This window comes from Bombus pascuorum, chromosome 2 (genome assembly GCF_905332965.1).
Source record: "Bombus pascuorum chromosome 2, iyBomPasc1.1, whole genome shotgun sequence".
NCBI lineage: Eukaryota > Metazoa > Arthropoda > Insecta > Hymenoptera > Apidae > Bombus > Bombus pascuorum.
In genome coordinates this window covers 13,659,036-13,681,633 of record NC_083489.1, presented here as the reverse complement: position 1 = coordinate 13,681,633, position 22,598 = coordinate 13,659,036, and the positions used below count along the sequence as shown (strand labels likewise).

Here is a 22,598-nt window from a genome sequence, read left to right as displayed (position 1 = left end):
TGTACGTCGTACAGTGTTAATCCTCTGTGGCAAAACAACTACGCGAGGCATCTTCGTATCGCGACGTCCTAACACGCATATGCCGCTATGTCGCTGCAATAGGAACATAGAAAGAGGAGGAAGACTCGTGGAAGGTGGCCAATAGGAAATTTTCATAGCCGAAGAGAGAAACATTTCCAAAGCGGACTGACTTTCGTTTTAACCGCGTTCTGGTATTAGCCAATAATAACAATATTATTGGTGTTAACGCGACTTCTTTTGCCCCAAGACTGTTGAAAAATGTGGAAAAGCAGAAGAAAGACGAGGGATGAGATCTGTTGCTCGCGCGGTGTCGACAATATTGACGGAATAGCGAAGGAAAAGGCCGAAAAAGGGGCTGATGGGCCTCCCTTTTTCGCTCACTCCCCCGCTCGCTCCTTCATCGACGGAACATTAAGCACACACGATAACGCATGATTAACTAGCTAATGACTTTCTCCGCTGCCGCCCTCCCGCTGCTTCTAACTCCAAGACTCGGGGGTGCTGCTTTCGCAGAATCATCGCCAGCGGGGGTGGTTTACACCCCTCGTCTTTTTTTCCTGATAAGTGACAGATGTTTCTCGTCCCGTTAATCGGTTGAATAATTTTTCCCTGATAAATATTCGTCGCGCGACACGTCGATAGCTATTTATCGTATAGGGAAATCCTTCATCGTCTGCTGTGCGTATTTGGTTCTGTAAATCGGTAATTAGGATTTGTATAGTATAAGGATAGAATTTTTACGTAATATTTATTATAGTTGCGCGCTTCTATCGACTCGATAACTCGTCTAGTATTTGTCTTGCTAATACCTTTGCTTTCGAAAGTTGTTGGCTTCGATAGCTTTAGTTTCAACGATATTTCAAGATTTGCCTCGAATCGTTTACGATACTTTATCGTACGAGATGTACTTGGCAAATGTTAAATACTGCGCGTAAATGTCGACTTTCGTGGGAACTTTCATAACATCGCGATAATTTCCAGACGAAGAAGAAAGTTAAATTGCGGGTGATTTTGGTACGAGATTTGGCCTCGGAGAAGTGTAGGGGTAGTTACGAGTACCAGGACATCTATCGCGGTATGAGATGACTAAAACAAGGGATGATTTCAGAAGACAGTGCCATCTGTCAGAAGATACACCGAATTTAGGGGTAGTTAGTCGCTGGTTGTCGACCTTCGTATTGATCCCAACTACTTGCAGGGAAATGACGAAACACGAAAGACCATCGCGACCGAGCTTAACTTCTCGGTGATCTTCTTAACCGATCACCGCTAATAGTTTCCTTCGTTGTTCTATCAGGCTATGGTAATCACCTTTCGCGTTACGTTTCGCGTTTCCAATTTTATGATAAATAAACGATAAAGGCGACCCTGTAAATTTACTTAGAAGAGAGAAATTTATGTAAATTCATGAGCCAGTCTGTCTGATGATATTTTGCCTTTTGTATCAAAAACAGTCAGTAAAATTCCTATATCTCGAAAGGAAGAGAGCCTTGTGTTAAATAAACGATAAAAATGAATCATATGCGAAGTTTGAATATTAGAAGAATTGAAATGTAATAAGAACTGTAAATTGAATAGATGTGTTTAGAGAAAAGGAAAGTTTTGTGTGAGCGAAACAATTTTGAAATTCTGACGCTCTTTCGTAATATCGAACGTAATTATCGTACGATAAGTAAAATTTCCATAATCTAAATGGAACCATAAATAAATATGGATACGAGCTCGTAAATGCGAGAAAGACGAATATAAATAATAAAAATGAATGAAATGGAACTTCAAATATTACAAGAAAAAATATAACAGAGCCATCTAGAAAAATATGGAAAAAGGATACTATTCGACTCTTAAACTTAAACACTAAAACAAGCAATAACTATAAAATTGATTGTAAAATAATGAGGTATACAATTTTTGCCGAAGAAGTCAAACCGGCAGACGAGCCTTTTACCGCTTAAATCCTTAAAAGTATGCCGTAGCAAATTTGTAAAATTTTTATACGATACAAAAATTACCCTTCACATATATATGGTAGACTATAGTACTCTGATAACTGTAGCGTTAAATCTTTCCTTATAAAACATATTGTCGAAAAAAGAGTCGAGTCACGTGGACTGCCCTATTCCTCGTCCTTTTTCTTCGCACCACCCCTCACAGTCCAACCCTTCCCCCTACTATTCTTTTTTTCCCAACGTGGTTCGTCCGTCTCGTTCTGACTTGGCTAGTGGCGAGTTAGCGGCTTAACGAGGTTATTTCACGACGTCGACTGGCTGGGCCATAGGTCGCGCCAGGATGAATAATGATTCGTAGGGTCGACTGCCGGGCGAAACTGACTGCGCCACGTACGATCGTTGCATAAGCTGCAAGTTATATAGCCCACGTGTAAAACTCGCCCACCTCGTGGACAATGTACAGAGATATATGATTCAAGGAAATTCGGTCGATGTTGAACCATCGCCATCGCTGCACATCGAAAGCACGGCCACTTTCCAAGAAAAAAAACTTTTCAAGATTACGTTTATTTCAGTACAAATATCATTGTTACATGTATATTAATATGTATGAAGGGACCGCGGGTTTACCGTGTTTTTTCATGTAAACGGATTGGCTAATTCGGTGGTAGAACGTTTCACAATTTGAAATTACATAGAGAAGGTTTGACGAGTTCGCTTTTATCACTTTCAGCCTAAACATTTTTAATCGTATTTATATCTACAAAAGTTTAGCTCAAAGATTTGTTGCTATCGAAGATTAAAAGGGAATCTGCAGTATTGGTTTAAATCTAGAAGCAAATTTCGATACTAGTCTACCGCAGGAATTTTATATTCTAATATTTCTACATTTCAATTATATATTATTATGTAATATTATATAATGTGAAAAATAATCTATAGATATTTTAATACGTAGAAGGGAAGGACAATTGTTAGTTTCAAAGACGCAACTCTTCCTAGGATAGGGAACAAAAATACCTAAAATCATCGTTAGCGACACTTCAATGAGAAACAGCAAGGAAGTCTAGGAAAGTTTAAGAAATTCGGGAAGCCTAAGAAACCAGCAATCGTGAAAAAGAAGAAAAAGAAACTGTTAGGAAGCGGAGGAAGATGCTGATAATAGAGAACGATATAGCCCCGGTGGTATAGGACGGCGACAGGAGAAGAAAGAAACGCTGGAATAACAGAAACGGATCGGCAAGGAAGAAGATGTATCAGGAGCAAGATAAGGCAGCAGCCCTTCGATCCCGCGTCACGGTCTTTGTTGCAAAGCGCAATAATTGCGCGGGAGGGTGGCTTGCGAGCAGCAGGGGGCAAGGGGGTAAGGTTGGTGCGGTAGGAGGCTGGGGCGGCGGCAGCACGCGCCGGAAACGGAACCGAGAGTCGTGTGTCCCCGGCGTTCCCGGGCGGAACTATCATGATTAGTCACGGGGCCTGCAATGAGCCGTAGGAGAACAGAAAGACAGAACCCCACCCTACGCAACTTCGATCCTAGCCGGAATTCGCTGGAGCGCGATCGACCCGAATGTGCAACCGAATGGAGACGACGATCGATCATCGTTGTTTGGATTCTGCGAGGTTCCTTCTGTATCCCATACTGGGTTCCTTTTGTGTCCGATACTTGATTCCTTCTATCTCTGATACTGGATTCCTTCCATGTCCTATACTGTGTTCCCTCTGAGTCCGATATTGTGTTCCTTCTGCGTCCGATACTGGGTTCTTTCTGTATCTGATACTGGGTTCCTTCTGCACCCGATACTGGGTTCTTTCTGTGTCTGATACTGGGTTCATTCTGTGTCTGATACTGAGTTCCTTTTGCACCCGATACTGGGTTCCTTTCGTGTCCGATACTGGGTTCTTTCTGTGTCTGATACTGGGTTCATTCTGTATCCGATACTGTCTTAATTTGATGATGACTGGTTCAGGTTCGTAGGAAACTATAGGATGATGTTATTAGTAAATTGAAGAGTTACTCGATAAAGGTATCGATTGATTATCGTATTAATTCAAGCAAGAGGCGTTACCGTTAGACAAACCATTATCGATGACCAGGTTTACAGACTTTGAATAGGTGGCACGATGGTAATATGATTTAACGGAGTGTTATGTAGAAGTATCGATCTTTAGTACAACTATAATGTATGGATATGAATATAGTTAATACAAACAATATGTGCCTGTAAATATTTGGCAATAATAGTAAGCACCTCTTAATGCATTGTAGACTGGAAATTTGTTGAAACTTCAATTACTAACCAGTTATTTGAAATACCAAAGCTGTCCAACGTTATCGACATTCTAGAATCAGTATATTAAACTGAATGATATTTCGTTCGATCATCGTCCAATATTATCTTATCAGGTTGTTGCGAAAGTTTCTTTTTAGTTTTATAAGGAAATGGTAGTTGTGCAGCATTTTATAGTAATAGAATAAAATGGACCATACATAATTTAATAAGGTAATATAAAACAAAGAATGTTGCGCATCTATTATTTCCTTATAAAACGAAAGAAACTTTTGCGACAACCTAATGCACTTTTCCATAATTTCTATCCTCAAAAGAGGCACGCAACTCGTCGAATCTAACAGAAATTCGCACTCAAAATCCCGGATTCGTAACCGGAGGGCCTTCGAACGGATATCCGGGGTCATCGGAGCGGTGTCCCCGAATTTTCTTTAATGTATTCTTTCCATTTTTTAGAGGCAAGAGACAGTTACGATCCTCTGAACCTTAGTCACCCCTTGAGGCTGGGAACGAGGGTGGAACCAGTCGTAGTTGCCGGTGCCGGAAGCGAAGGGGCGCGCAAAGGTTCCCGGATGAAGGGCAAAAGGGATCACACCGAAGGGGGCTGCCTCTGAACTAAAGCCATAAGCCTTGACGAGGGCTGTTCGAGACCCCATAACCATCCCCCGCCAGGGTTAACCGATACCGGCAATTATCAACGCGTCTTGGTCACTGTTCATCCTCCCTTGTTCAAGAAATTCAGACTACACGGGGAGAACCTTTCGTCGAATGATTAATTGAATTTGTATTTGATACTTTCCTAGATCTATTAGGAAATATTAACTCTCTGAATTGAGATATCGATTATTTTTTCGTGATATTTTTTTATACCCATATTTGAATTTCTTCTGGATTTATTGGGAAATACAAACTTCTTGATTTCAGGCTTCTCGCATCATTTATTTGATCGTGGTACTATCTATATTATGTACGGAGAAATATTAATAGAAAACGTTTAGCATAACTGGTAACGTAACGTTTTGACCTAATGACGAAGCAGTATTCAAATATTGACTTATCGATTAAATTTTCCTAGCAACATACGGTAGAACGTAATTGGTAGTACTGTTAATAAGTTAAAAATTCCATTCTGACCTAAATCCTAAATAATAATTATCTTCTTCTGTTCTTGACAAATTTGTCCCTGAAGAGATTAAGCTCGGCAAAACCAACAACGGTGCGTTAATATCTATGAAAAAGGAAATCATTCGCAATCGCAACTCGGCTACAACTAAAAGGCATTTCGAAAAATTTGTATTTTCATCTTCGTGAATAAAAACCATGTGAAATAATCATTAAAAATTTCGTAGGTACGTAACTTGATAAATAATAGATACATGAATTTAAAAAGAGATTAAACTTACGGAAAAATACATTCACAAAAGTTGAATACAAACTTTAACGTATCTCCTACTTCGATCTTATATTTTCCTACTATCGAGAACAAAATTTATGGGATTATTATGCAGTTGTCACGGTTCACGCGGCTCTCCCTGTGTCGAAGAGACCAGTGTTCCACTTTTTACGCGTACAATGCGACGTGCACCGACATCCTGTCTTTCGGCCCACTCTATGCTCGCGAAATTGGTGTAAAGGGAGGCCAGCCTCTTTTATGTTGCATCGTTTGTCTCGCGAGGTGCCCCATTCCGTGCAATTAGACAGACGAGAGGTAACATTACCCTCGGCCGCATCAAGCGTAGGCGTTCTCGCGTTTTCCGGTGGAGGGTACCAAAAGTGTCAACCCCGATACTTTCCTCGGCTTTAATTGCCCGATACCTCCGTCTCCCACCTTGGAAGACCTATCTCTTTTACGATGTCGAGCTGGTTTCGTGTGTGCGTGATAATTACACTCGGTGACTGTGGTTCTTTCGATCTCTGTTTTTGTTTGGCGAAATTCTCGTAGCATTTGTTCAAAGTTTTATCGAAATTTTAGGAGAAGCTCTGCGAGACTTTCGAGTCGGAACATTGGCAAAATTTTTGACTGAATTTGTATTGAAATTCTGTATTGAAATTATGGAAGAATTTTATTACGACTGGATTGAAACTTTGGGAAACTTTTACAGGCATTGATAAGATTAGAAGTTTGGATTTTCCTGAGAATTTTTTATTCGGCAGTTTCACTTGTTTCCGTCTCACCGGTATTGGTATTCGAATTTTCTTAGAATCGAATACTAATCGTTAAAAATTGCAGAGTAGTGGAATATTCTCAGGATTACAGTGGGTCGAAATTTTGAAGATTTCGGAGAAATATTTCAAAAGTAGTCCAAATTTCTACCCCCGGCTCTCGTAAATACTAATCTATACGATACAGTTACCAATTCCAGTATAATTCTACCACGATTATTCCAAATGTTAATAACTTTCCATGCTACTAGTTTTACAAAATGCAAACGAACTAAACGGTGAGATCCAACGATAATAACCGGAACGCTTCTATTATTCGAATATTCAAAGTGGATTTCAATGAATCAAGTGTTTAATTGAGAAACGGGGTGCAAAGGTTGTCCCGTAACCTCGGGTTCACTGGAGCGTGCGCGATCGAACGTGGCGTAAGTCCTGTGAACCTTAAAAGGGCTAACCACCGTTGCGCCCCGGCAAACAACACGTTGTCGGCATGCGCGTCACCTCATTTTGTCAAACATCAATTACCAGGGCAAACAAGGCGGGAGGATGGTGCTCGACCGGCGAACATTAAATACATGCACCACCCTCAGCCACGCTGACACAATATCCGATATTTAATGGACCGATCCCGTACCAAACGAATTCTCCGTTTAACACAGAAGAAAACAGTTAGTCGTTTTTGACGAGTATACTCGTTACGAAGGCATGTCAATATTTTGTGTTATGACGAGTATACTCGTCACGAACGCATGACTATAGTTTGTGTTATGACGAGTATACTCGTCACGAAGAGATGGCAATATTTTGTGTTATGACAAGTATAATCGTCACAAAGGCATGGCAATATTTGGTGTTATGACGAGTATACTCGTCATGCGCGAAAAGTAGTTACAGTTTGCTGTACAAATAGGAACTTAGTAATTGCGGTAAACAGCAGTAATAAAATTGAAGAATAGAACAGTCATTTCATTAACAACTACACGTAACCTGTGTTTGACGAGTATACTCGTCATCGCTTACTTTTTGCAACACATTTTAGGTACACGCTTTTCAAAGAGGTCGGCAACAACTAACTGATTAAAAACGTATTTTCAATGAAGCCGAAAATTTGTTCATTTTTACGAAGGTCTGGAATTTTAAATTAATTTCTTTTTTATAATCAAACAATATTCTGATTATAGTTTTATACTTTTCTTACTGAGCGAACAATATCTTCTACATTTATTACAGCAGATGTTAATTCCATAATGCAAATTTCCAATTTCAGGCTCTCCATAGAAATATAAGGCTTGCTATGTATTCCCATATACCCGATACATCGATTTAATATTGGAACAACGAAGAAAAGTTTTTAAATCCCCTCCCCCCCCAACCTACACACTTCCCTGGTACGATTTCGCACACCACCATAAGAAAATACTAGAACCAACAATTCATAACACGTATTACAATAAATGTACTACATACGGATGAGAAAGTAAATGAAGATAAATATACACGATTGACTTTCAATTTCAATGAAAATCAATATCAATTTCACAGAAAGCGTCTGCGTGTTTTAGTAACTGCAAAGACAAGACTCCGACATGCTACGTTCTAACCAACTTAATATGTAGATACTTGTACAACGAACGTTAAGTGGTAGTGACCTCTGGTATGAGAAACGTGAGACAAAAAGATGACAAAAGACCGTTTGTTTCCCACCAAATCCTCGACGTAATATTGCAAATTCGAATCAGTCGATTTCCAACACGATATGCTTCTAAAACCTTGTGCCGAAAATTCTGAAATCATCCAGAACCGCGATCTCGTTACTCCGACTCCTTTTCATCCCTCCCTTCTAGTTTGCTAACCGTAGAAAAGCCGGTAAATTTTCGCGAAGAGAGATCACGGCTACAATTTCACCGAGGGATTTCCCCTTTTGTCAGCAGCGGCGAAACTCTGCCAGAGTTATGGCCAGGTACCGTACGTACCTACCAACCTGTACATATATATTTTATATATACACATAAACACACATATACATATATATATATGTATATATATATAAGTATATATATATATATATATATATATATATATATATACTTTATACAAAATAGATATGTATACATGGATTTATATATATATATAGTTATATATATAGATCCATGGCACGAAATGGCCCGAACTTAAAATCTAAGTAGCCGAGCATCATACCACCACGTAGATACGGACAGATAGACCAGTGGTTCTCAATCAGTAGCATCATTGGTGGTACGCGAAAGATGGTGAAATTGTATATATAGTAGCTAACTACAAAAAGAATTTGTACGCCGCTGTACTTATTAAAACATTTATGCAATTAATTATATAATTGCTTAAGTCCAAGAATATTAAATCTCATATCGCTTAAGAGTACATGCTTTCATACAAAGCTTAACATGCACTATAAGAATGAAATACAAAATATGGATTAATAAAAATAAAAAAGAAAAGATAGCAAACGCTTCACTGAAAAATAAGGGTATAAACATCTTTTCTAGCTACCGAATAATTAAACCAAACATTCAAAGGGTCACAATGAGATTTACGGTCCCAACTTACAATTTCCCTGTATATACCTTCGCGATTAAGATTCTTTTTGCCATCTCTAGCAGCTACTTAGAAAGTTGCTATTACCGTTCACTTAGAAAGTTTGTTAACTCGTGAAATCTTATTCGAGGGTCTTCGATGTCTCCGAGGAGCGTTGACTTGCTTGCTATACTCTATACCCTATATGCTAGCGTAATACACGACATAGAATAGTCAGGTGATATGGAATGGTCGCGTTACAGAATACGAGGGATTTCTTTCTGAATAGTAGCGAAAATATTCAGATTTTCATTTTGACGATGCGCATTCGTGGAAAGGTTGGGAACCCCCGAGATAGAGGATTCAACCAGAGGGCGAGCAGAGAGGGTTGCATGGGTTAGAGAAAGAGAGAGAGAGGGAGAGACAGAGAGAGAGAGAGAAATGGAAGGGATGCTGGGTTGTCGAGGGGTGCATCCGGGATCTCGGAGGGTGGCGATTCGTGGGGCGGTCGGTCGTCATGGATACGTTCCCGGCTAACCCCTAACCGCTCCACCTCCCTTGTCATCCACATTTTCGCGACTACGCCGCCATCATCGACCCACCATCTTGCACCGAGGACCGACCACGAGATGTGTCCTCCCGTTCAAATTTTTCGGCAACTCGACGACACGATGCTCGAAACCGGCCAACCAATCATAATTCCAAATTGATCAACATTTCGGCATGCTATGATTTTCAAGACGATATGTATATGTTAATGGTACGATATTTGCGTATGTATTGTATGAAATGTATATATACCATACATATATAGCAAATATAATATATAAGTATATAAATATAAATATAATATATAAAAATGTATATAGTGTAAATGTTTTCGTTTAACGAACGTATACATTCACAGCTTTGTAAGAGTCCGCAATTAGTTGTTCCACGAAGGAGGAAGTCGTAGTTAATTGTAATTTACTTTTCTTGCGAGCACATAGAAACGCGCAGAAATTGCAACCTCAAGAGGAACCGAGAAATATTATCTTTGAAAAAACACAAGCAAACTGTCTTAGATATGGTAATAAGTTACTCTGTCGATGAGATTTATCAACAAAAAGATATGTAATATTCATAGGATAAGATCAAGGAGGTATCTTCTTTATTGCTTTATTAGCATTAAGTTATATCTCTATTATTGATAAAAGAAAACGTACTAAAAAACCATATTAAAAAGAACAGATTTTTCAAATTGTATCTAATCCTTAAGAGGAGTACAATTCATTCGTCAACATCCAATCAACCTTCTCCTATCAGAAACCTTTCAACCTTTCCTACGATAAGGAGAACTTTTTTACAATAACAGCCTGAAAAATCGCATGATTTCTCAAATGGTATTACATTCGCTATAACAACGCAATACGTTTTTTCAGTCCGTTTCCACTCTTTCTCCTAATAAAACCACCCTACGATTTATTGCTCTCTAATGATAAAACAAGGACCGGCATAATTCCTGTTATCTTGTCGATATCGTGTGATATTCCGTCAAATGGAAATCGGTGAAAACCTTAAATAAAACTTCTAAAAAATACACGATATCTACGCAGCCACAAGTAGTCGCTAACGACCGTAATAGTCGAAACTACTTCAAATGAAATATATAAATAAATAATAATAATACGTTGTACGATCTTGCAGCCGTTCCTCCAATAAAAATCAATCAAAAATTACGATTCCCTGCGTATAACAACCTTTCGTTTGCTCGAATCGTTTCACGAAATTTTCTCGACCGGAGCAGAAAGACGGGGAACCTTTCTGGCGCGTGAAGTTTTCAAGCGGCTGGCCGATAAATTTCCGAGGAGCAAGCAGGATATTGGTGTGGCCATGTAGAGAGAGAAGCGGCAGTCGACGACCGTTTTGCTCAGTTGGCAGCGGTGCAGCCCTCGTGCAACGCACCCGTTGCAACCTCTCTACTTCTACTACCCCTTCTACTCTGCCTGGTTTCAACTCGTCTCACCCCTGTTTCCACCCTTCTGTGCAGAGGGGGCGTGGGCGGTAGATAACGTGATTTACACTGGCCGGGTAATTAATGTCCTCGGCGACCGGCGCTTTAAAAAAACAATCGGAAATCGGCGACAACGAAGAGCAACAGTCAGACTGCCGGTATCGCGGCCGCCACTCGCCTGACAAATTATCACGCTCGAGATTTTCCCCTTTTTGTTTATTTATTTAGTACTTGAATATATAGTTCTTTGCTTTCCTCCCTTTTCTCCTACGTTTTGCGCTGCGGTACGTCTTTAACGAATCGGTAAATCGAAGCTTCTGAGAAAACAAAGAAAAGACATGGAAGATTAATAATGTATACGCTGCATAATTATTTTGACGCTTCACGCGTAACTGCGATCAAACGTTCAACTAAAGCGAAAACGAAACAGGGACTACGCTATGCTCGACCGAGTTTCATATTTATCTCTGACGAATAACTGACACTGCGGAAAATCCATATAAACTTTTAGAAGCTGGGAACGTGTAGTGCAATCAGGATCTCAATATCGAACATACTGCGTGTACGCTTAAAGTCACTTTGATTTTTTCCTACCAACGATTTTCATCCATCCTCAAGTATTACCCTTTTATCTATACTGATTGATGTTAATTATTGTCTTCATCAAAATTTGCCAACTGTATACGGTTGTCTGAGATAAGATGAGAAGCGAGAATTAGATTAAGCCAGAGCTTCATTTCAAGTATATTTTATATATTTGTAATAGTTACTTATTTAAATTAAATTAAATAGTAGTGTGCATACATATACAAAACTACGTATTAAGTTTAACAAAAATAATAGGTTTTGTATAATATATTCTTTTTCTTGCAATTACCAAGAACATGTACGTTCTATTGGCAAAATTAATAAGTGTGGATTTTTATTCACTTTGAAACAGAATTGTACGTACTTACGATGACGCTTATTGATATTTGGACACTATAGTATTGGAGAAATTAGCGTCTGTGTTTTCTTATAACGATATTATTTGTTTGATTGTTTCTCAATTGTATTAGTTTTTTAAATATATTAAACTACCCATTTATTGTATTGCAATTTTAATTGCAATTTTAATTGCAATTAAGCAATTAATCACATTCATTGCAACGCTTAATCACATTCATCCGGTGCGAAGCTTTATTTAAGTATCTAGAACAAATAACGTGAGAAAAACGGTACAAGTTAATTCCATCAAGATCGTGGCGTTCGATTAGATCCTTCATCTCGAAATCATGAGAAATTCATGAAAAAAGTGACTCGATTTAATTGCCATGACCATTAACGACTTGCGAGTTCCCAGCGATTGTGTGCCACTGACTCATTCACGTTTTGCTGTCCTTTAGCTCCTAATATTAGTCATACTTGTTATTATTTCAGTGGCAAAAATTATTTGAATATGCGTATAAAAGTGTAAGTGTTCTAAATAACTAAATTTCGTGTGTTAGATATATATGATATTCTGATAATTGCTGATAGGTCGATAGAAACTTCTGCAATAGTTTCAATGATATAAATGTATATCTACACACATAGAGCAAGCTCTCACGTTTGAACAAAACCCTACATCTTCTAGTCGTAACAATTTTTTCAATTCTACTGACCAGCATAGCTAACATAATTTTATTTATTAAATTGTTAATATTAGTATAGAAAAGTGTTTATAATATTCTACTTTATTCGTAAATATCATATTTCAAATTTATCATCTACCTCAGATTGGCTCGGATAATAGGGATATGAATATTTTATTTTATCATTACACATAAAAGTTAAATTATCTATAACGTTATTATTTCCAGTTCATTTACAAATTTATCATTCAACTCAGGTAGAGACTAACCGATCGTGTAATTAAATTGTATTACGAGCTAATTGCATTTGGTTGGTTAACGACGTTTCCTATGTTAATCGTATGTCACGCAAGTACGCGTGGAAAAACACACGCAACCCGATCGAGTACGTGAAAGCTTGTGTCGAGACAGGTGGTACAGAGCAGAAGCAAAAGTTAAGCTTCGAGATAAGACCTAAAACAATATTCGTTTCATTTTACTTTCAAATGCTTTTTTTCCACCTTACCGAGTTCTAGTGAGTGTATATCAATCATCGACAAAAGAAAGGAAATCGCGTGACGACATACGATTCGCGGATTATGTATTTCCATTTTATTTCTAGCGACTTCTGCCAAGCCACGATACGTTGATGAAACATACAGGTATAATTTACTGGATTGATTCATTAAACGAAGAATAGAGTTATTAAAGTGCTAGAGAATATTACTTTCTTAATCACAAAGATTATCAAATTCTTTTCCTATCAGCGGTATTGTACAATTCGACCCAATCCAAATACCATAGAGTTCCTCGATAATTCTTCATTTTCTTAATGGCAATCCACTATTGAACTCCTTAACTCAAGACCTGTGTATCAAATCATCCTATCACACAACCTACTTAATCTTTCCTTCAACTCTTCCTCACATATCACATTATGTGAGCTTTGTTTCAGAATTAATAAATTTGTCATAGTTATCAATCCCTAGTTCTTTTATCAGAATGAAATATAAAACCATAATATAATTACTTCTTGGCACTGATAATAACACAAATAAACAAGAAAGGAATTAATTGTACAACTAAACTTCATAAAAGTATAGTTCTTCTATCATACAAAACCTTCTTTAAAATCTTACTCTAATCTTAATAATAACTTTATCTTTCAGTAGTATCAAACACAATCAACAGTATCTTACAGCAAATCAACAAGATCCAAAACCAAATATTATTATTTATAATATCTCTACAATGTAACAGGCTAATTTAGCTGCATCCAAATTACAAAAACTTTCTTCATTGTTAAGAATAAAAATCTTTAAGAAGATCTTATAACTTCTCATTGCATCTCACTTAAGCACTGTCATTATCAATGCCAAAAAGCAAAATATTGTTCCACGTTCATTATCCTCTATACAATCTTCCACCTACATCAACAAACACAATCTAATTACAGTAAACAGCATTTCACTACATAGTCTTTTTGATAGACTCACCGGTGATAGACGCGGTTGGTGAAATGGCGGATGGATTGGCACGTGGTGGTGGCGAGAAAGCACCGGATAGATATCCACCGCGATCGGCGAGCGCCTGTTTCGCTTTGTCGACGCTCTCCTTGAGCCTCTGGAAGGTGCTACCGCAGGTCAAGCCACGGTACGGCCAATTCTCCTGCTTAACACCGGCCGCGGTTACTCCTGCGGCCGCGGCCGCGGCTCCGGCCCCGGAGGCTCCCTTTAATTCGAGCGCACCTGCGTACGAACAGCTAGCGCTGTCGTACATCACCAAAGAGCCCCTGAAAAATTAATCGAATTCTGCTTTTAACTTTATTTAATCAGATTAATGAAATTATAACATTATTCTCTGGCGCAATATGTTTTTATAATTTGAAAAAGTGTAATCAAATTTTTCTGAAATACAGAACATTATTCTATGGTAACTAGTAGTGGGCTGATTTACGCCACATCGTTCTTGGCACTCTGTTATTCTCATATGATAAAGCGTCGCTTTACTACGTGATATTTTAAAGTATCATTTTCATCAAGCTGAGAAATAAAGGCATATGAATATAATATTATAAAATTTATGTTATATTGTATTAACAGCTGAGACAAATGGCGAAGAGTATTATAGGAGAATTAAAGAACGTAAATAATAGAAGAGCAATGTGAACAATAGAAAAGCAACGTAAATAATAAAAAAATGACATAAACAAGTTTTCATTGACTTCTAAGTATTTCTCACTAACAATAAGATATACTCTACGATATAGATTCTATCTCTTTTAATTTGGCAACAAATGACAAAAGGAAGAAGAGAATCCATAGACAACAGTATTAACAGAGCACGGATTACTGCGACTCTTCGCTAGTACTCGCGTATTACAGTAAGCAGTGTCGTTAAGGATCATTAAAGGACCCTCAAAGCATCCGGTAAAGTCACGATCGAATTAAATCAAACGAGCATGTGCGCATGAAAGTTTCTTACTTATAAACCAGCTGGTGCTCTTATTACACAGAACTTGTCTTCTCACGCAAGAAACGTAATTAAAAATAAGAATACATAAAGCACTTGGAAAGATCATCGGTAAAGAATAATTGAAAGTTTTTTCATAAGAAGAAAAAGAAGAGGATTAATCGGTAGATTAAATTATTCGATAGATGAATCATCGAATAAATATCTTTTTTTAATGGTTTTAATTAATAATTATCATCTTCGAGTAATTAAGTGAAATTCTGTGCTTGATAATCATCGTGAATCATTGATAACTTACACATCAAGAATGGTGTCTGTTAATAGATTATACAGATCGTTACCTAAATCCTATATCTACGATCTATCCATTACGGATTATCTCGGATCATGACACCGCAATGACGTTCCGAACATGCACGATATCTCGATCAATTAATCAATCAACGCATCCTAATCCATTAAGAAAGATGCTGTTTTTTGATAGCATTCCTAAACAACAATATACTGTATTATTAATACATATATTAATTTTATACGTTTGAAAATATCAATGCAACTTAATGCAAATTACTTAAACCTAATATTACATTAAAAAGAATGTACATTTCTATATCTTTCAGTGATTTAGAACTTTAAAAATAACTAATATATTGTCAATTTTCCCAGCAATTTGAAAATTTTAATGCAACTAAATGTAAATTTTGAAACCTAACATAGGAATGCAGATACATACTATATTTTTACAGCATCCAATGATTTAAAAATCACAAAATAATTGGATAGAGACTTCCAAAATGCAACTTCAAACGTATTAAAAGGAAGTAATTAAAATTGTGTAATGTAGTATATTTTTCTTAAAGTAGCATTATATTTTGGAAGTCTATATTGAGTTACTATGATTTATAATTTACATACTACGTTAATTTTTCTAAAAGATTGTGAATTTAATTTTTGAAGACTAAAATACATTCAATAATATATAATATGTCTTTGCACCTTGTAACAAATAGGAAATCTTGAAGAGTCACCGAGAGACTTCAGAATCTGGTGGCAGAGAAGATTGCCGCGAACGAACGGCTAACTGGAGGTAGATTACGTGCACGTAACGAGCGGGAACTCGTAATCGATCTGTCGTAATTTAGAGAGGAGCAGGCGGTTACCGCGTTGCATCTACCGGCCGATCTACATTTTATCGACTCGGCCTCCAACTTTATCGCCTTCCATCGGAATTCCGAAAGTGATACCACAATGACATTTGCATCGTTATCTTCATGAACGTTATCTTCACTCTCCATCTCAAATTAATCCAACAAAGATTTTAAAAAAGACATTTAAAAAGAGAAAAAATAAATAACATTTCTCCTTACAATTTTCTCTGTGTAAAAATATGTCTTCCTTCCACAAACAAGATCCCTTTTCCTCTGTTTTATATATATATGTACATCGTAATCGTCATAAATCATACATCTTTATCACAAATCATGCACAATAAAAATAATAAAGAAGTTTCAAAACGGAAACGGTAAATAATATTTCTTCTTACAGTTATCTGTATATATAAAAATATAGATCTTTTCCAGTAACAAAATTCTTCTTTCTGTGTTCTCTACGTATCCACGACATCTGTCACTTCCTCCTACGAGTTACGTGAATTATTCGACTAACCGGAAACGAACAATGACCAGAGGAAAAATGGACGCGAGTTTTACCTGCTGTCACTGCGACGATGTCCACGATAAAATGCGAGCTGCACACCGTACACGCTGACCATCGATCGTCTTCTCGATAAGAAAAGAAAAAGATATAATCTCTTTCTTTTTCCTCCAACTCGAAACGATGATTTCTTCCAGATCTAATCAGGTTTTACACGAAACATCGCTTTTTCTTTTTTTTTTTTTTATAAATTCGTAGGTATCATCGAAAACGATGAATTGAGTGGAAAGCAGCGAAAACACAGTTCGGAATTAAACGCACCGCACGGATGTCCACAATGTATCGAGGTCAATTTAATCACGTTCACAAAACTGTCACATAATCACGATGCACCTCCGGCGGGCCGCAAGTATACGGTTTCCGCGTCCCATCCAGTTAATCCTCAATACTAAATAGCAATTGATATGAGGAAAATTCATATGATCCTTCTATATGCATATAATATTATGCATCTACTACAAATCTCCTCGTTGAAAACAGATTTTTATAGTAGTATATATCATCATACGTATAGCCCTATTATACATATATTATCTATACATATGTATACTATACGTTTTAGGAATAACAACACCAGTTAATCCCATGGAGTTTTATCCAGTGAACTTTCAATATCAGATAGTAACCAATGCCAGGAAAGTTCGTATGATTTGTCTGTATATATCTATATCTTCTCGTTAAAAACAAATTTTTATATTAGTATACACTATTACACATATATTGTTATTGTACACATACTATTAATGCATAGTGCATATTATGTTTCTGGAATAACAATATTAAGCTCGTTCCCAAACAGACGACAATAATGTAAGACTTGTCCTAGAGCACAGATTTACGAATCATTTGACATCTTTCGCACCAAAATAATGGCAATAAACATTGGGTATGTATAAATCTTCTCTAAACGTAGACGGAGCTCCATACTCTTCTCACATTCGACTATCTTGTGTTTCTATCTTCTTAACCTCTAATCAGTATCACACTAATCTCTTGTACGTTTGTAGGATGTTGTGTTTCAACGACAGAACTTGATAAGAGAAACACAGGAGCGACGAATCATCGTTGGAGAAACGTTGTAAAATTTCACTAAAGTATTTAATGTAAACAATAGACCGATCGATCTTTCGATCGAAGATTTCGTAAAGGATTGGCGGGATCACTATGGATACGGCACGTGCGCCGTCTGGATTGATCAGTGGCGACACAGGATTGTCGGATATCGGTTGGTGAAGAGGCTGGACCTGATATCAAGAAGAAGGTACTCCGGGCAGGTTGTCTCGCGCAACTGCGGCCGCCGCGGCCAGCAAATTGCCTGCTTCCGGGCCTCATTACATCACTCTGTTACTCTGTTAACGCTCGCCGGAAACCCCTCTGCCTACCTCGTCTAAACTCTCTCTCGCATGTACCTACACACACTATTTAAATGCACTGTGTCGCGGACGATGCGACCGCGCGGACTTTCAATACGAAAGAGGGAGAAAACGATACATGCGTCTACCTTGCTGCGTTTTCTTACCGGATGATTCGATGATGGTCTGTTTGGTTTTGCTTGTGTGCAATGGAATCGTAGGACGGATGCTGGATTCACTCTGTTTTAGGTTGAGCGCTCTTTTGATGAACAGGTAATTACATGATAGTTTGCTTGGTTTCTTATAAGTCTGATGATTTACTAATCATTACTACCATACTTGGTATTGTTATTGAAGATTGGTATTTGATTCTGTGTCCAGTAATATGAAAAGTTTTATCTTTATACTGCAAATTAATTTTACGGAAGTAATACATAGAATCCCAAGATTTGCAGCAATATTTTCCCTAATTATAGACGTATTCTTTCTTATGATTCATAATAAACATAAAAGAAAGTTGACAATGATTATTAACCATTTAAAATTAATACCGAGATTCGCTGTATAATATTAAATACAATTGCACAAAAAGTTTCCCATTTATTACACAACAAGAGGTGAGCAAGAAAAAGAGAAGAATATAATTAATGTTAATACCAAGGCATAATGCTATGCGCTTGATTCGATATACATATTCTATCTCGATATTTCTCTTCTAATATGCAAAATACAAAGTCCAAGGGGCAATGACGTTTTTCAGACGAGAAAAGCAGAAATACTAGTACAGCGATAAAAACCGGAACGACTTCCAGATCACGATCCATGCTTAATACATGACAAAGTTCATCGATGAAAAGAGAGGACAGCGAGGAAAACATGGATATTACCTGAACGAGGCGCTCTTCCTCTAAAAACAGGAATTCTTTAACGACGAAAATAGAGCCAAACGATAACCAGTGAACACAACCCCGCAGAAAACAAGAACACCTATTTAACGATAGACTCGAGTAAGTAGTCTTGAATTCTTCTTATTTGATGCAACAGAAATTTACGAATTAAACAGCAAAGAGAAAAGAAGAACAAAGACAAAAATGGATGTAACCAATTAAAGGCTAATTTAAAATTTTTAATTTTAACTTTAAATTGTAGAATCTAGATGCATGAAATAATAATGAAAAAAATATTAAGTGGATTTTTAGAATTTCTTTTTACAGTCGGAATGTAAAGGATGTCAAAATTCAATGATGCAAATTGATTGCGAAAAATTGTAAATGAAATGTTGCCTTAAGTGATCTTTAATAGATTAAGAAATCTTGCATAAGAGATATTATGACACGAAACAAAAAACGATGATACAAGAGAGACAAATGGGGGAGGATTTGTAGAATTTACGAGGCGTTAAAAAAATGAATAACAACGTGGTGTAGAATGCGGGCCAATAAAAGAGACGGCAGGAAAAATTGCGAACGTGGGCGGTAATTTAGCGTTGAAGATACACGCCGGAGCGGTTAATACGCGAAACATGCGTGCAGACAGGTGAGGCTGGTGTTCACGAGGGTGTACACAGTGTATATCATAAACGCGAACCGGTAAAACCCGTGGGAAAGAATCGGGAATAATAAACGTGCCGATTTTTATTCAGCGGTTATCGGAAATTCGCCCACGAGGCGATAAATGTTCGGATAGTTCCACTACTGTAAGCCTCTAAATCATTGTAGTTATTTTTCAGAAATGGTGGAAGCGATATTACACTCTGTCTGGCTATATGTATGAGTGTAACGATAAAATGATTTATACAAATCTCATGATCTTGTAACTATTCCATTTGACTTAGACTTAATAATCATTATATGCGTTATATATCAATGGAACATTGTTTATTAGCGTCCGAGATTGTGTTATCATTTTTTCTATACTTAAATGTTTTATTATGAAATCAATACTATAATGTATAATGTATTTACTACAACAGGATCTTTTGTTCATTATGTTAATATGGAAACCGGCACATCGCCGGTTTTTTCTTATTATCAAAATAAGCATAATTCCAAGGCAAAGCGGGCAGATAAAACTCAGTCATTGTAAAGTCATTGACTTCCGAGATATCAGAGCATTTATTTCAGAGTTGTTTTAAGCTCTTATTTCCTATACTATTAATTACAATTTGCTACATCATCCTTACTTGCTATACTATTTATTACATTATTCTTATACAATTACAACTACAGAATCATTAACTCTCAAACTACATAAATAGTACTCTTATTTTGGTTAAAAATATTCCAAACTCTTACTTACTACATTGTTTACTAAGCTGTTATATTACAGTTTTCATATCATAAGTACAATCAACAAGGATATATGCAATCACAATCAACTGAAGAGTCCAAAATGAGATCCAACTCACCGTCAATGCGGGGTCCTGCGTGTAGCCTTATCCAGCACCGTCAAATCCAGTTCGTCTTTCGCACCAGGTAGCTCAAACCGAGTCTCAAACCTTCACCTCCTCACTTGCAATAAAATCCCAACCACGCTCTATATATACTTCACCCAATACTAAAACCTCGTTCCTCTTTCAAGTATCCTTCAATGAGAAGAAAACTTCAACGAGGAGAACCAAACCAGGAAGTCAGCAACATTGGATGAACACGCGGATTGAATGATAGCAGAGAGATCCAACGATACATAAAATAAAATCCAAAGGAAGCCGTAGCTTCAACTAAAGTAGACAGGTGAAACAGACTTAACAACCAAATGAACCGGCGTACGATGGCCGATAGCCGGCTATCCGAGCGGATTACAACCCCGGAGGATGTAACGAGGCTGCGAGAAACGCGTGGACCACCGTGGCGAACTCGGCCGCGATGCGACGGACGCACATTTGGCAGCGTCGTTATCAGTCGCGGTCCGACGATTGGCTGTGTATCGGAGCCTGCGCCGGGACGCCGGGAGAGAGGGTGGAGATGGCGGTGGAGGAGGTAGGAGGGTTGGTTGCTAACCCCCTCGTGCCCGGCTCTGGCATGAAGCGGCTCCTTAGAGGCGGGATCATCCACCAGGGTGGATCTTTCCTCTCCCTTCCTGCCTGTCCCTCTCGTTCTCTCTGTCTCTCTCTCTCGCTCTCGCTCTGTCTCTCTGTCTGTCCTTATCTAACCTGTTTCTACTACTATGTTCTACGTCCTTGTCTCTCATATTTGTTTGGCGTATATCACTGTCTTTGTTGCACTTTGTCAGGAGCTCAATTTCACTTTTTCCATCGTATATCTATTGCTTTTTTTTCTTTTTTGGATTCGGTGGATTTACAATAACGTCTTCGTTGGGGTGATCAGTCTCTTAAGAGTTTCTCAATCTTCGGAGGTGTTGCGTTTTGGCTTTCAGTTACCTTTTTTGGTTCTTGGACGTCTTCGAATGGCCCTCTAAATATTTTTTGAAGGAAACTATTGTCATGAGATTCACAAAATTTAATTAGACACAATTTTTTAAGATATGGTTACGGATACATTCACAGATGGATGTTTTGTTTAAAGAAGTTGAAATGTATTGAATTTATATCCTTTAACTTTTCTGCAAAGGGATAGATACGGACAAGGATCTTTCATTGATCTCCGGATTTATTTTACTCCGAATTTTCTATGTTACATACGATGAAATGAAAAATGAAAAATTCATTGAACAAAAGAAAGTAATTAATTTTAATATCATAATGTAATACTATATTATTGGCTCGAATATTTTATATTGGTATCTTAGATGTAATACACGGTAGTAAAAACCCGATAGACGGTGAAGTTCCTCGAACGCAAAGCAGAAATATTAGGATAAAAAACCGGAACGATTTCCATAATTACGGTCCATACTTAAGACTTGACAAAAATCGTCCAAGGATAAAGGGAAACTATAAATACTGTTTGTTGGATATTCTACGGTGGTCTTTGACAAAGATTAGGATTATACAACATTGCAATGTTTCATGAAACTTTTTTATTTTTAATATTGTATCTATTATATTTGCTACTTGATGAGAAAATTGAGGAAATTGCTAGTTCTTCTTGATGTGATTAAATTTAAATTGGAATCGATATGTTGATATCTTTATAGCGACTAAAGAAGTTAATGAAAAAGGAAGGAGGAGGGTTTTCAAGCAAAACAGAACGAAAATTGTTGCACACAAGAGCTCGAAGTTTGGCGTGCAGCGGTCACGGGACTTTGGCATAGGTTCAAAATGACGAGAACATTGAGCTTTCAATTGTACTCCGTAATGGGCCTTTATAATAATCCAATATTTCCAACTAAATGTCTTTCACCTCCGATTCGCGGGGATTTATCCACTTAAATCTTTCAACGCTCTAAAATAAGAGGATGTGGTAAGAACAACATCTATTTCTTTGTAACTTCAGTTAAATGCATTGATTGAAAATGATGTTAGATTTAAATATGGAATTTTGAGTAAGCGTGGGATTAAAATTATTTTAAATCTAACTTAGATAAAGTAATATCCTAAATTA

The 22,598-nt window shown here is 37.4% G+C and overlaps 1 protein-coding gene across 2 annotated transcripts in view; it reads right to left on the bottom strand.

The window, feature by feature from the left end:
• The window catches only part of LOC132916608 (transcriptional regulator ERG homolog), a 68,971-nt gene extending 48,036 nt beyond the window's left edge, over window positions 1–20,935 (bottom strand). Inside the window, exons 1-2 of one of the 2 annotated variants that reach the window (XM_060976747.1) lie at window positions 20,504–20,935; window positions 14,056–14,351 (exon numbers count right to left, since the gene is read on the bottom strand). In XM_060976747.1, coding sequence (XP_060832730.1) covers window positions 14,056–14,338 — 283 coding nt within the window. In that variant the 5' untranslated portion in view covers window positions 14,339–14,351; window positions 20,504–20,935. Of the gene's footprint in view, window positions 1–14,055; window positions 14,352–16,740; window positions 17,756–20,503 lie in introns of those variants that run through there. The other variant, XM_060976746.1, reaches the window with a different exon arrangement.
• Window positions 20,936–22,598: the final 1,663 nt, after the last annotated feature.